A 14,990-nucleotide genomic window follows, 5' to 3' on the forward strand; every position below is an offset into this window, starting at 1 on the left:
GCCAGTAAACTCAGAGGAGAAAGCTAAATGTATTTCTGATTTATGGCTCATGGTTTATACTTTATTTTCCGCTTTCCAAAATCTTCCTGGATCTGTCCCACCATTGTCCACATTTAGTTTTATCTTTCCAGCTGCACGTAGCTACAGTACATCTCATTTTTGAGGCACTGCACACTTAAAATGCGTCTGCATCATAGGCTGTATGTAAGAGGTGGGTGTAGTCAGCCAGGATGTCACCCATTGGTTTGTGGACTACGATTTTAAAGCCTCAAGCTTGACATTTTCTCCGTCACCATCTTTTCTTTTTTTTTTGCAACCAGAAGTGAGCGACCAAAATGTCAGAATTAACTTTTTATGAACTGAAAACACGCTGTAAAAGGGGGAAAGAAAACCACAAAAACACGGACAACTCCCAGACTGGATAACGTCACGGTAGTGACCTGTCAATCGCAAGGTAGCCCCGCCCAAAAGCATACCCTTCTTTATCTAAATGAACATCATGCTGTATTGAAGAAGACCTGAAAACAAGCGATTGAGACATAAACTTATGAGGGAATAAATCAAGAGAGAAGTAGAGTCATTTTCTCATAGACTTCTATACAATCTGACTTCTTTTTGCAGCCAGAGGAGTCGCCTCCTGATCGCCAGTAGAGAGAATGCAAGTTTAAGGCACTTCAGCATCGGCTTCACTTTTCAGAACCGAAAGGTGGCCGCCTGGACTGCATGCTGGCAGCTCAGCACGTATCTTCTTTTGTTGTTTTGTGGTGCAAACATAGTGCTCCTCGTGTGAGTCGAGTCGCCGTGCAGATTGGAATTGGGACGTGCTGTTTAAAAAGCATTTCCTTTGTGTCGTGGAGTTCCAGGCTGTCAGTCGGTGAAGATGGATGTGATTACCGTTTGTCCTCCCTCTTTTAGTCCCTTTGGAGGTGGCTGCTTGGAGTCTGGAGCGCTGCTTTACCGGTTCACCTCGTATTATCTCCTTTGCTCAGCTGTGAGGTTCCACATATACACTCTCCCCCCTCTCAGTATCGGCTGGGCACTGTGGGCTGTCTTTTAAACAGAGGAGACTAACAGTGATGAATAATGCAACAGGCTGACTGTTCCTGAAAGCATCCCACAAAGCCTCAGCTTCCTCAGGAATTCTGCTGCAACATGAGAAACAGAGGAGCTGCGCAGCGCCTACCAAAGGAGGCAAGGGAGGGAGGGAAGGAGGGAGGGAGGGAGAGAGAGAAAGAGAGAGAGAGAGAGCTTCTTCTGGGATTCATCTGCTTCAGGGGGTGGAAGTGTCCTATGAAGTGAAGGTAGAAATGTGAGGGCTGTTATGTGAGTAAATGGGAGTTATTTTAGGGGGGGGGGGATGGAAATGTAGGAGATGAGCCTTGACATTAGGGAGCGGGAGAAGGAGCGGGGAGTCACATGGGGGATCGGCTGGCAGCTCAGACTCACTAATGCACTGAGTGTGTTTTTCGGGCTCGGCCACGGCGGGTCCCTCGGTGCCCGCTGCCTCTGCCTGACACCAGGAAGAGGAGCTTTTCCAAAGGACTGCAGACAACACACGGATGTACAGGGCTGAGAATCTTCATCTTAACAAGTGGAATTAAAGACTGAAAAACAATCGACATTGCTTTACTGTTCTTGTATACAAACAAACTTGAGAAGTTCAAAAAATCTTAAAACTACATTCGCAGCAAACTAATTAGCGATTAGCTTCAGTTTATTCGCCTGTTCTCGTGATCAAACTGTGTGGCAGAGGACGGGGCGGACGGCTGCTCGACAAACAGTTGTAAACTGAACATGTCTGCAGATTTATGTTCTGCGTGTTGGTCAAATGTTTTGATAAACTGCTGCTTTTTCCTCCCTCACCTGTGAGGGATTTATTGCTTTTGTGACTACGAGTCCTCAGCATCTACTCGATTAAAAATGTAGCCTCACTCTCTCATCCCTAGAAGCCAGTGGGGGCCTCGGCTGTAAAGACAGCAATGGGACATGGTCGTTCCAAATGGGGAGGAAAAAATAGAGAATACATTAATTGAAATCTAGATACAACTAGGAGTTTGCGAGAAAATACCACTTTAAGCGGAACCGCATTGGAGCCCAGGATGTTGGCAGGGTGTCAGCAGTCAGGCTGCCCGGACCACAAGGACTCCCCTGTAAGGCCTCCATTGAGAGGCACTGCCCCGTGCTGTAATTAATCACAGGGCCCGGGCCATGAGTGTACACCATGAATAGACCACCAGCCACTGTCTAATGGCTCGGGTCTGGCCGACCTGAATGAAGTGTGTTTATCTCATGGTGACCTAGAACAGGAGTTAAACAGGCGTTAGTAATGCGCCTCCAGTCGGACGGGGAGAGGAGTTCTCACAAGGAGGAGGGGGTGGGAGGAGGAGAGATGCGATCGCTCACCACTCCTGCAGGGGTGTGTTTTCTTTCCCTCCACCGTCTACCATCAGAGCATGACTTTTTATTTTAAATATTTAGATCCTATCTTGTCAGGAAGCGTTGCTGTTGTTCGGATGATAATTAGCCGATGACTCATCCCCCGCCCCGGCATGTGAGAATAGCGTTTTATTTATTTTTGTATTATTTAAATTCAGCTAAAAACGTGGGGCACTTGAGTGATTCATCTTCCCACCGATCCGCACGAGAACCCGAGTTTCACTTCTGTCGTCGCCCCAGCATCGTCTGGTTCAAGCTGAATAATGAAAAATTAAAAGGCAAATCTCCCCGTCTCCCTCTCCTCGAGTGATGAACATTTCATAGGACGGTACGCCAGCCTGGCGTTACCCTTAAGTCGCGGGGATGATCGGTCGTGGCGGAGATGCATGACTGGCCATGAGCCTCTTTTGGATTTGCCGGGAATGAATGTACTTGTTTTGGTGGCAGATCATTTAGAGAGTGGCTAAAACAAAGAAACGGGTCTCCTCTTGCGTGTCTGCCTCCAGTTTCAGCTTTCGTCCAAGCCCATTGGCTCCCTACTTCACAGCTGGAGACGATATCCCCATGTGGACTTCTGTGCTTAAACGTGGAGGCCGGTGTTATTCCGCTCCTCCACGTCGCCCCCGATAACACCCTTAAATGTCGCTCTGTGACTTGAACGGTAAGTACAGTAATGTAAGCTCCTCTCCCCCCGTCATCTCACACAAGACGGGAGCGAAAGAAACCAGGCCAGTGTCAACACGGCTAAGATAGCCATTCAACATTCATGAGCCTGCCACGTTTAACGAGAACCCTGGGACTTGTGTTCGGACGGGGAGGGGCGGCCGGACGGACAGCGGCGCATGTTTTCTTTTTTATACTTTGTTTTCATCTGGGGCCGCTCTCAATTTTTTTTTTATTTAAACCTTTATTTAACCAGGAAGTCCCATTGAGATTAAAAATCTCTTTTTCGAGGGAGACCTGGCCAAGAAGAACACATAGTTATAGACAGAAAACACAGAACAAGACAAGTTAAAAGAAACTAAAAGCTAAGAGACAGTGACGTAGATTTAATTTAAGAAACATTTACATTTTTGGAAACCTGCCTCTATTTCTTTCATTCAAGATTTAAAGGCAGTCAGTGATATTAGTTCCCTGAGCTTTAAAACATTCTGCAACATATCCCATGATGAGGGGGCAGAGTACCCAAAAGCCCTTTTCCCATTTCCGTTCTGGCATTTGGGACAGTGAGCATAAAAAAGTCCAGAGATCGCAAAGAATATTGTCCGACACTTCTCTGGCTGATGCAAACCCACAGGTAGTTTGGGAGCAGACCAAGGATTGCCTTATAAATAAGGGTGTACCTCTGAGAGCCTACGGGTGGCCAAAGCAGGCCATCCTAGAATGAATTTAGCCGAATCTGTTCGTGTGGGAGTTTTTTTTCCGAGAGAATTGTAGCTCGCTAAAATCTTTGGCGACATCCACGTGTCCCGTGGAGATCAACATTTTTGAAATATTCATGAGATGCCTGTTTTCTCCCCCTCCCAAAGAAGAAGCAACAACCCCCAAAAACATTTAAACGACTTTCACTTTACAAAAACAGTGAAGGCTTTGTGTTTTGTTCTTCATATCTGCGGTTGCTCTGCAGTCAGTGTGAGTTTCCCACCGTAGGGAGGGTCGGTCTTTTGGCCTGCGCGTTATGAAAGGAGCGCGCGAGCAGAGGGACGACTTCTCCTTCATCTCCAGATAATCTCCTCCGGAGAGCTGCCGCTGATGCGGGGATCCTCCCAGCTTTTTAGCATCGATCGGTGGGATTTGGGCAGAAGGAAGTTTAGGGAGAAGTTTTTTGTTTTTTTGGAGTTCACACAGGGATACTTAGAATTTAAGGAATGTTTACTTGATTTTAAAATTATGCACAAACGTGTCTTTGTTTGCACACATGCACATCAAGGGTTTGCGCTCCTGGGATGATGGTGGATTACTCGTCAGAGATTGACAGTATTGTTCTGTGTTGGGTTTTTTTCCCAGATGGATTTACATTTCACTGAGTTACATACAGTATGCGTGTTGCATTAGTATTCCACCACTGCTCATCAACTCCCTGTTGGTCAAAGAATAATTGCTCGCGATCTGATGTGTTGTGACGGTTGAGGACAAGCAGTCCTTGTTCTCCGGACCGCCGCTTGAATGGAAAACAGAAACCAGGTTCTCCAACAGGAGCGCTCCTCGTGAGCTGCAGCCAAGCCAACGTTACGGACACGGAGATCCTAAACGTGCCGTTTATTCCTGGGAACGCCAAGCTTGTGGACCGAGCTTTGCACATTCAGGATGATACCAGTAATACAAATAAAAAAAATAAAAAAATAAACACAAGCTTACTCCGCTTTTAGGCCGTTATTCTAGAATCCAGCCTGCAGCTTTGCTGGTAAATGTGCGTTTTCTTGAACGGGAGCTTTTCATCAAACGTAAATGTAAAGAGGTCAATTGTTCTGTAACTGAGCTTGCTTTCACTGTGACACATTCACCGTTGAGATTACTATAAACGCTATTCAGCACCCAAAGAGAAGAGAGTTTTTTTTTTTTTAAAGCGTATGCACCATGTCGCACATTAATATAACGGATGTGTCCACGTGATCCGTCTTTGGCCTTTTATGCCCGTCTCTCGCCGAAGCCGAATAGATCTAATGTCAGAGAAATCAATGAGTGATTGAAGCTTTCTCCTTGGCTCACCTTTTTATTTCACAGAGGAACTAGTCAGCGGTCCTATTTCGGGAACAATGCATGCGTCCATTAGCCGGATCGGTCCGCTACCGAGAACTGCCTGTTGTCTTTTAATCATTTATCAGAATACATTTTTTTCTTTTGTTTTTACTTCTCAGAATGCTTTACCTTAAATGACAACAATGAATCTTTGTGAAAACGTATGAATAACTTTGCTGTCGCCCGGTTGTTATATTAGCCACTGATGGATAATGATAGAGGACACTTTTTATTTCATGTGTATGTTTTACTCTGAGTAAATAGGAATACTCATCGCTCGCACACTATCATTGGCTGAGTGCTCCTAAAGGCCTGATAATGAAGTGCCACTGGAGCTCCTTAGCGCTTGTTATGTTGTGAAGTGTCAGCGGAGTGTCAGGAGGGGCCTCTTGAGCGCCACTCACCGGCCCCGAAAGGCTGATTTGTGCGTCGGCTAAAAGGGTCCCCAAAGAAAGATCCTGCTTGGTGAAAGCACTGGCAGCTCTCTGCAGCTATTTCCTCCGCGAGTTTGTTTAGCGTTCCTACTTGCTCCTCTTTAGAGGTTATCGTTCATAGCATGGTACTAATGTAAGTGTGATATGTGTGTGTGTGAGTGTGTTGATAGGTGGCTCAAGCCGACACCAGGCCGCAGCCAAAAAAAGACGCTAAAGCCCAACAATATGTCCCGTTTGTCTCCACGTCTAACTTTGAGTTTTGTGTCCGTCTGTTTCCCTGCAGCCCAACGACCCGGTGACGAATATCTGTCAGGCGGCTGACAAACAGCTCTTCACCCTGGTGGAGTGGGCCAAGAGGATCCCCCACTTCTCTGAGCTGCCACTGGACGACCAGGTCATCCTTCTACGAGCAGGTCCGTCAAAAATGAAAAAGGGCTTAAACCGGGTCGTACAAAAAGCTTTATTCCATAACGACCCCTCCAGTCAAGGGTGAAAACTCTGGCGAGTGCTCCAGGACTACTTGGATCCATCTATTATTTGAAAGTATAGGAAATATCCATCAAGCACAATGGTGGAAAGAGAATGCATGAGTATGTATTACTGTTGTTAACTAACATTTCATCACCGTGTCTTTAAACAAAGATAAAACAACAGTTATTATGGGAGCGTTTATAGGGCTGCGTACCGGCAAGAATCTGGTGATATGATACATAACACAATACAGGGGGAAAACCGTGACAGTATAAAAGCAAAAGTACCCAAAAAATGGAACAGTCCCTGTAACATCCAACATCAGGGCAGCTGTCTGCCACCAACCTTTTCATGCAAGCTATTAATTATGCAAACACATGTTTTTTAATGCAAGGGTTTTGAGTCAGACTACAGGCTCTCTTCAACAATGCTCATTAAATATGTAGGCTTATTATTTAAAAACATTTTTAAAAGAAAAGCAACATTTCTATATAACGCTAGGAGATGTAAACAGGAATGTAGTAAAGTGCAAATGGCTAACGAGAACCGGAGGATATGTTGCTGCTGAGTGCTAGCTAAATGACCAGTGTTCCATCTTGTAAAAAAAAAAAGAAGACGACTGAATAACAGATGCTACAAACCAGCTCTCTCTGTTTCTCAGAGACAGAACTTAAATAGACTTAATTTGGCCATCGCAGGGAATGGCCTTCCTCAGTCATGTGACCGAGGTCAGAACAGCTCACTGTGCGAGAGGCAAGCTAACCGCTCAGGATCACAGAGGCAGCCGCGTAAGAAACGCAGAGTGAATCATCCGTCACATCTCCTCCTTTCTCGCGCACAAAAAAAGGTCTTCTGGGGTTTCTTTCAACACGTTGCCCTCGTTGCCTGCCTGTCGCTCCACATTACACCATTATATTCTAAATCCACCTTGAGGGGGGGTGGGGTAAATTGCTATTGCACACCCTAAAAGAGAGAAAATCCTCCTATCACTCCTCTTCCTCAGCACATACGATGATGGAGAGACTTCAGCAGAGAGAGAGAGACATTATTCTGGAGAGCTCGGCTCTCAGGTTTGCTATAAATAACCGCTTTAGTTCTGCTGTATCACAGATAAAAGCATCGCGGGCTCCTCTCTCATACCCAACTCAACTCCGGGGAGGAGGAGGAGAGGCGAGTGTTGCCAGGCAGAACAGTTAAAGGAGCCCCGTCGCTCAAAAGAGTACCCGGCTCTCCGCCGCTCCCCGTGTCCGGCCCCTCTGCTTTGGCACGTCAAAGCCCGGCGTCTTCATCGCGGTGGCAGGCGCGCTTCATCCCTTTTTACACGCTTGTCTCCCCAGAAAGCGCGATTCAAACGTCTTCGTAATAACCCGATGCCTGAGAAAGCTGCATGCTCTCACCGCGCAGCTTAATTGATTCATCCCCCCTCCACTCCCCTTTGTTGTCAGTTTAATTTTGCCTGAATGCTGTGTGAACTTTTGTACCGGGATTTGCCTGTTCAGTTTTTAGTTTTGTTTTGTCTCATATTTCCCCCCCTGGATCCTTCTCCCCTTCTCTACCGCAGGTTGGAACGAACTCCTCATTGCATCGTTTTCGCACCGCTCGATATCGATCAAAGACGGGATCCTGCTGGCGACCGGGCTGCACGTCCACCGCAACAGCGCCCACAGCGCCGGAGTGGGAGCCATCTTTGACAGGTCGCTATTCCCATGTTACCAGACTTTTATGTAATTGTGTTCATGTGACACATCAGTGCAACCTACAGCCAAAACACTCACGTTTTCAAGTGGTTTATAAATGTTTTACAGGTTTTATGAGGACAACTATATTACCAGATTTGGGAAAATATCTGTCTGGCTTCATAATGTTCTTTGAGTTATAACATAGGTTATTAATGGCTTATTACTGATCTATTAAGCAGCACTATTTTAAACAAACACACCCCTTATCAATCGGTAAGTAAGCCTTATTAGAAAGTGGCAACATTTGAAGCATACTTAAGAAACAAGTAATGTTTATGTATATAAGTATGATTTAACAACCAGTAATACTCCATTAATAATGATAATACAATCATAATGCCATGATGCTCACCAGGTTGTGAAACACGTGTGTATGTATGTACTACGCAGCATAACTAAGTAGCCCGACCATTATTAATCCCTTGTTACTGATCTATAAAGTCTTCATAAATAATGTATTAACTTCTGACGAGACATTAAACCCAATATGTTTTTTTAGAAGGTGGTTAAGGGCACGAGGCATTTTGGTTTCTTCCACTGAAATATCAACAGCTAAGCTGGAAGTCACGAAAGGCAAATCGACACAAGAACTATTGATTGTTTCCAGTATATTAAATATGTACACCTGTGCGCATCAGGGATCTCACGGAAACACCAAACTGCTCAGAAAATGTCAAAAAAAAAAAAAGAAGCAAAAATCCATGCCCAAGCTACTGGCGGTGAAGTCGGGCGTGCGCACAAACCAACCCCGGGCGACCGCTATCGACATTCTGACACAATGAAATCTCTCAGGGTGCGTTCAGCAGCGCCGCACCTCGAGCTGAACCCAGACGCAGCATTTGGACAGTTATAAAAGATACAAGCAAAGTTTTTTTTTTTTTTAAATCACTTTATTCATCAACAATTAATTGCCGAGATGATTTATTGAGGAAGGGAAAATTGCGTAAATGGCGCCGCGTTAACAGCAGCCTGTCTCTGAGCCTCTGCACCCAATCATCATCATCCTGCTCACAGCCACAGGACATATTCCATCTCTGGCATTAACTGTGGCACGCATTAAGATGCAGAGAACTGATAGTGCTTCTTTATCTACTCCCTCTCTCTCTCTCTTCACCATACAAATGAAGACACTGATTTACTTAAACACTTGAGTTTTTCCTTTTTTTTCTTCTTCTCTAGCCTTGTTGTTCCTTCTTGGAACAAATTGAATTAGAATGAGCTAAGAGCCACAATTGACTTTACTATCCGAGGGAGGAAGAGATGAGGGGGGAGCAGAAATAGAGAGAGAGAGGGGGGGGGGGAGAGCGGGCGAGGAGAGGGCGTGACCGAGTCAAAGAGGGGTGAGGAGTTCGCCCCGCCGACACGCCCACCGGTGATGTCACGCCCAGACGGTGGGAGCGCTTGGTGTTCGATTACAGCTCGTGTTTACTCTGCGGCTTTGCTTTTATGAAAACCATGTACTAAATATAATGGCTTCGCGGGGTTGTAAACTTTTCCACTGCTCTAACTGTGGGCTCAGCATATATATGCTTGAGTTTATTTGTTTTTTTTATAGATTTGAGCTGGATAGATTGTCATGAAAACATATTTTTAATGAGCCAGTCTGCTGGATAATTCACATGGACCGCATAGTAACCAACTAGACCTAACTTCTCTGGCACGCAGTTGTCTGAAATATGATTTTTAAAACTAACCACATCTTCTTTTTCTGCTCTCTTTGGCGCAGAGTGCTCACAGAACTGGTGTCGAAGATGAGGGACATGCAGATGGATAAGACGGAGCTGGGGTGTCTTCGAGCTATAGTCCTTTTCAACCCAGGTAACTATCGCTGTGGATTCAGAATATACAGCGCTGTTGACATATTTCCAACGTGGGATTGTTCTCTCAGAGCAGCACGGTGTTGCTGAGCAGCTTTGTTTGTTGAATACCAATGTTTGTTTTTGTTTTTTTGTTTTTTTATACAGTGCTATTGCTTCAAGCTAAAACTAAGGGGGAAAACATGTATTCCTAAAATAGAATGACTCATTCAATCAGGACTTGAAGCTTAGTAACACTGTGTCAAACTCCTCCAATATGCTTGTCACAAAAAAATCTGCGTCATTGATAGGAATTCGGTTACAATCGATTCAAACGGTGCTACGAAATTTTAATTTTAAGTATAACGCAATCCCTCCACTGCCCATCAGGGTCCTATTAAGTATTTCACAAACGTTCCTATTTTCACTAAAATGTGCATAAACGCACCACTGGAGGTGGGCCTCCATACATCGGACAGCAGCAGAGCAGTAGTGTCGTCAGCATATGTTTTTAATGTACCGAGCACACGGAGGGAGACGGGGTTTATGCCGTGAGGGGGAAATCTTTTCAAGAAATGAAACATATCACTGCTGGGATCCTTTTGTACACTGTGGAATCTGAGGTGATTTCTGGAGTGAGGAAACCATATCTGTTTTACATGACCCTCTCAAGCCAAAGAGTTTTGATACTGTGAGATTTTGGGTGGAGTCTCACTCAGAGCGTTGGACTCGGCTTGACCCCGTTTAATGTAACTTGAGAACTTGGAACTGGCTTTTCGCTTGCCTGTGTTTTCTTTGAACTCGCCTTTGGACGTCTCTTGTGAAATTGAGACTCGTAAAAACTGGTGCGCTTCCACCTCTGAGTCTGCATAGCGCTGAGGAAGAGAGGCCGCAGTGAAAGCTGAGACGTATTCTGTTGATGCGAATACGAACGGGACTATTTATTCAACTAGAAAAAGTGAATCCCGCTTAGTTTGGGAACTAAATCCCGAACTTGCGGTTCAAAACAACGACATTTGAGCCGCAGAGCGGTGTCCGAGAGTTGTGCAACAGTGCGTATACTGGAATGTCCGTTAACTGTTAGCTCCGAGCCAAACACACCGCGGGCCGCTATCCCCAGACGAGCAGTTGGAGATGCACTCAGCTGTCAAATCATGATTCTCCTGGCAGGGCTAATATTAATGCAAAAGAAATGACAAAACAATGGCAAAAGACATGACAAAGAAATCCTCCGACAGCTTGTTTTATTGAATTGAGGCCCGTGTCTTGCCAAGGCACGCGTCCCGCTTGCTATCAGTGTGCCACTCTGTGTTTAAACCTCCTCCACATGGCACCAAAGTAAGCCAAACCGACCCATGAATGTGACCCTGGTTTTTTTTAGTGACCCCCCCCTCCCCCCACCCCGCACCCCTCTGGGGGCCGCTGTGGATCTGTTCACCTCAGACACACTGATCCTCTGTGTTCCCCATTTCGTTCGGGCCACATCCAGGCCCACCGGCCCCGCTTCACGTCCCGGCCTGGCTCCTTGTTAATTAGGTGTTCACAAGACTGAAGGCTAAAAAGGGCCCTCAGTCCTGCCTTTCCCACACTGTGCGTTGGAGTCCAGCCGCCGACAACAAATGTTCATTCATTGTTGACCAATTGTGCAACGCTTTGTTCCTCCGAAACGTTAATCAATGGCGCTTTTGTGTCGGGGTTTCCAGCGAGGCTTAACTTAGCGCCGTCCTAATTGGACGAACCCAGGATGCGGCGAGGGTTAAAACTCAACTCGCGAGTTAGTCTGACGCCACTGCAAAGGCGTCCCGCCGGAGTTTGCACGAGACGAGGGAGAACTCGACATTGTGGATTTTTGTTTTGCATCATATTTCTGTGTGTCTCCACAGACTCCAAAGGTCTGTCCAACCCAGGTGAGGTCGAGGCTCTGAGGGAGAAGGTGTACGCGTCTTTAGAGGCCTACTGCAAACAGAAGTACCCCGACCAGCCCGGCAGGTATGGACGCTAACGCAGATGCTAACGTGACGCGTTTTTCTAGCTCTTGTCAGACTCAAGGTCTGATTCTGGTCTCATGTTTCCGACAGGTTCGCCAAACTGTTGCTGCGGTTACCAGCGCTGCGCTCCATCGGCCTCAAGTGTCTGGAGCACTTGTTCTTCTTCAAACTCATCGGGGACACGCCCATCGACACCTTCCTCATGGAGATGCTAGAGGCCCCGCATCAAATGACATAGTCGCAGAGAGGGTTGAGGCCCCGCCCCCATCCCGCCAGCCCTGGATCCAGTCTCCGGCGAGGGAGCGGTCACGTGACGGATGGGGGAACCTCTCCCCCTCTGAACAATGAATTCATCGTGTCTATGAGTCTGTTTTATACCTTGTAAAAAAATATATATATATAAATAAGAAATATATATCTATATATAAATATATATAGATATGAAAATCACACGGCAACACACGTGACAACGGTGGACTTGGAGTGAGGTCGCACAGAAGACTAAAGAAGCGCATTGAGCCATCGTTTTCATCCTCGCTTTTCCTACGCGGCGACGAGAAAAAGCAGAGCCGATCGGGTTCTGTGGCCCACAGTTGCAGGTATTTTGAAACAAACAAAAAAAGCGGCGTTGATGTCACATTCGGACACTCAGCGTTGTGATCGGGACAATCGTGGACTGGGAGAGCCTCAGGCCGTCTCTCTCTCTCTCTCTCTCTCTCTCTCTCTCTCTCTCTCTTTCAGGACTGAACTCACTTCGGGGAGGGCCGGTGTGGGAGGGGTAGGGGAGGAAACGGGGAACGTCCTCCTCCCCGCCCGACTCGACGGGAACGCGTCGGGTCTTGCACTAGCCGTCGTGAGACGTTTTCTGGAGTCGAAACCCCGGAGGAGGCGGGTTTTGACGAGACTGCAAGTGCTTAAGAGAAGAAGAAGAAAAAGCAAAGAAGAAAGAAAACAAACCTCAGGTGTCGGCGCTGATTCCAGCGAATACGAACCGCGTCTTACTCCGCCAGCACTGTGCGACATCGGGAGGCCGCCGAGTACGGGAGAGCTCGCCGCAGGAAGATGGCCGCACACTAGCTTTACGACGCTCCGCCCTAACGCCCTTGCAGCGTTGAGCGCCTCATCCGTTGAAGGGTCCCCTTCTCAAACCTCTCCCCGCCCAATTCTCATTTCACGTGACTTTCAGCACACCTTTTTCTTGTTTTCCCATGCGGCGGGATATCCGCCTTCTTCTTTTTTCTCCCTCCAAACACCGACATCTACCTGCACAGAGAGTTACAGCCGTTCACAGTATTGACGTTCTTTTTGACTTCAGCAGCAGCAGCGATGCACGATTACCTCGGTTCTCCGTCCGTCCGACCGCCGGCGCTCGACCCCAACCGTTACCGGCGCGCGGGAGAAGAGCTCGCTGGCAGCAGCAGAGCCATTTTGTTCTTGTTTGTTTGTTTGACCGTTTGTTTGTTTGTTTGTTACTTGGCACTTAACCTCATGACGAGTGGACTCGGGTTCCTAAACGGCGAGCGGGCGTCCACGCGATGAACCTCCGAGGTGGAACCCTAGCCGCTCCCTCTGCACTTCTCTGGACAACTCAGTGTCATTTCAAGCGGAACTGAAATGTTGGACATCTCCATGTTGTGTGTAATTATGCTTTATGCCCCTCCCCCTTCCTCCTGTGCTTCTCTCTCAATGCTGCAGCTGCTGCGAAACTATGCATCCAGTGCATTTCCAAAGATTGTCCACAGAGTGGGTGTTAGCGTGTTCTCAAACGGGTCACGTGTGTGTGAGGTGTGCGATGTAAACAACTTGTTTTAGGTTTCTCCCTCCTACTATTCAGACCTTTGATAGTCACCGTGTACGGGTTTATTCACTGTCGACAGAAAACAAACAACTGCTTTAAGGAACAGTGGAGCCGAGCAGAGCTTGAGGACGAGCTAATGAAAGCTAGCGAGTACGGCGCGAGAAGAAGAACGATAACGACATTCAGAAAAAAAAAATACCTCGAGCACGCGGTCTTCATCATCCTGTGATCAACTGAAATGGTTAACGGTCACGCGTGTATGGAGCCTCGACTATGCCACTTTTTAATTATGATACATTTATACATATTTTAATACAGTTAATAAAATATGAATTAGGTCTACCTTTCAATGATGCCTCAAAAAAACTAAAGTTTTTATATTCTGTTAAAAATCATGGATTACTGATTTTAAAATGGCATCATAATACTGATTTTAATCTGTTTTAATATTCTACATCACACAGAATGCATCTCCTGTTTGAACATTTAAAGTTTCCATGATTGCGTCACTTAAATGTGAAATGGAGTCCGACCCACAGAGCAGCAACAGGCTTGTGGTCTCTGAGCTTATTTTATCATCGCTATTTTTTTAAATTTTATCGACATATTAATTGACTATAATGAAGTCTGGACATGTCTAAATATTCGGCACCATCAGGGCTCCATAGAGGCGTCGACTGGGACCGAGACTCGAGGCGCACGTGTTCATGTCTCTCATCACGACCCGGTCCGGTTTCACAGCAGGTGTGGGTCAGCGTTACATGTTAATCCCCTCCCTCTGTCAAACTGATCCCAGAGATCAATTCGTTACCAAGAACAAAAAGCAGTTGGGTCAGACGCTGCGAGCAGGACGACAACACTTCCACTCAAAGTCTGGGTCGGAGGACGCGGCGGCCATTTTAGGACCGGGAGCGCCCTCTGGTGGAGGAAACGCGCCGCTGCGACGTTACTTGAACTTTTTTTCTTTCTCCACCAGTATTTCATCCGACAGGAAGACGGCACTTTCCTCTCCGCGTCGCGTGGGTCACATCACTTTAGCTCAAACTCAAATCCCTCCGCGCCCGTCAGGACCGAAAGAGGAGCAGCAATAACTTCAGTAGCTCTGACGCTCGTGGCGGATCAATGGCGCCGGTCTGAGCTCAGTTTACACTATTTATATTCCCGAGCAATTATTGGAAATAATATTTTCATTAGCTGATAACTTTTTACAATGTCAATTTTATTACATTTGCTGAATTTAAATTTGTATGCGTCATTAAGCGACCCAATTAAAAATTGAAAATGAATATCCTCCTGCTCCTTGCAGTCCGATGCCCCGCCCCTTTTTTAAGTCTACTGTGATTGGCCGAGCGCAGGTCTCTTAAAGCCATAAAGTGGACGACGTGCGACCCCAGAGCAGAGGGTCTGATGAAGCCCCCGCACCCTCCACATGAACGCTTTATAACACAAAGCTCTATTTTGTTAATATGTAAATGTGTATATATTTATAAATCTATATCGACAGATCTGTTCATTTGGGTATGTCCGACATTGAAAGAGGAAGATGAGTCTTTGAGACCACAATGTTCCAATGACTCAAATTATTTTTT

At 46.4% G+C, this 14,990-nt stretch overlaps 1 protein-coding gene across 1 annotated transcript in view; it reads left to right on the forward strand.

The window, feature by feature from the left end:
• rxraa (retinoid X receptor, alpha a) overlaps window positions 1-11,841 on the forward strand; it is a gene marked incomplete at both ends in the record, with an annotated part of 125,729 nt that extends 113,888 nt beyond the window's left edge. Inside the window, 5 exons of the mRNA XM_079235138.1 lie at window positions 5,893-6,022; window positions 7,642-7,774; window positions 9,546-9,637; window positions 11,499-11,604; window positions 11,694-11,841. Of these exons, the coding sequence (XP_079091264.1) occupies window positions 5,893-6,022; window positions 7,642-7,774; window positions 9,546-9,637; window positions 11,499-11,604; window positions 11,694-11,841 (609 nt within the window). The remainder of the gene's footprint in view (window positions 1-5,892; window positions 6,023-7,641; window positions 7,775-9,545; window positions 9,638-11,498; window positions 11,605-11,693) is intronic.
• Between the last annotated feature and the right edge of the window lie 3,149 nt (window positions 11,842-14,990).

Source organism: Taurulus bubalis (genome assembly GCF_910589615.1).
Source record: "Taurulus bubalis genome assembly, chromosome: 19".
In the NCBI taxonomy this organism is placed as follows: domain Eukaryota; kingdom Metazoa; phylum Chordata; class Actinopteri; order Perciformes; family Cottidae; genus Taurulus; species Taurulus bubalis.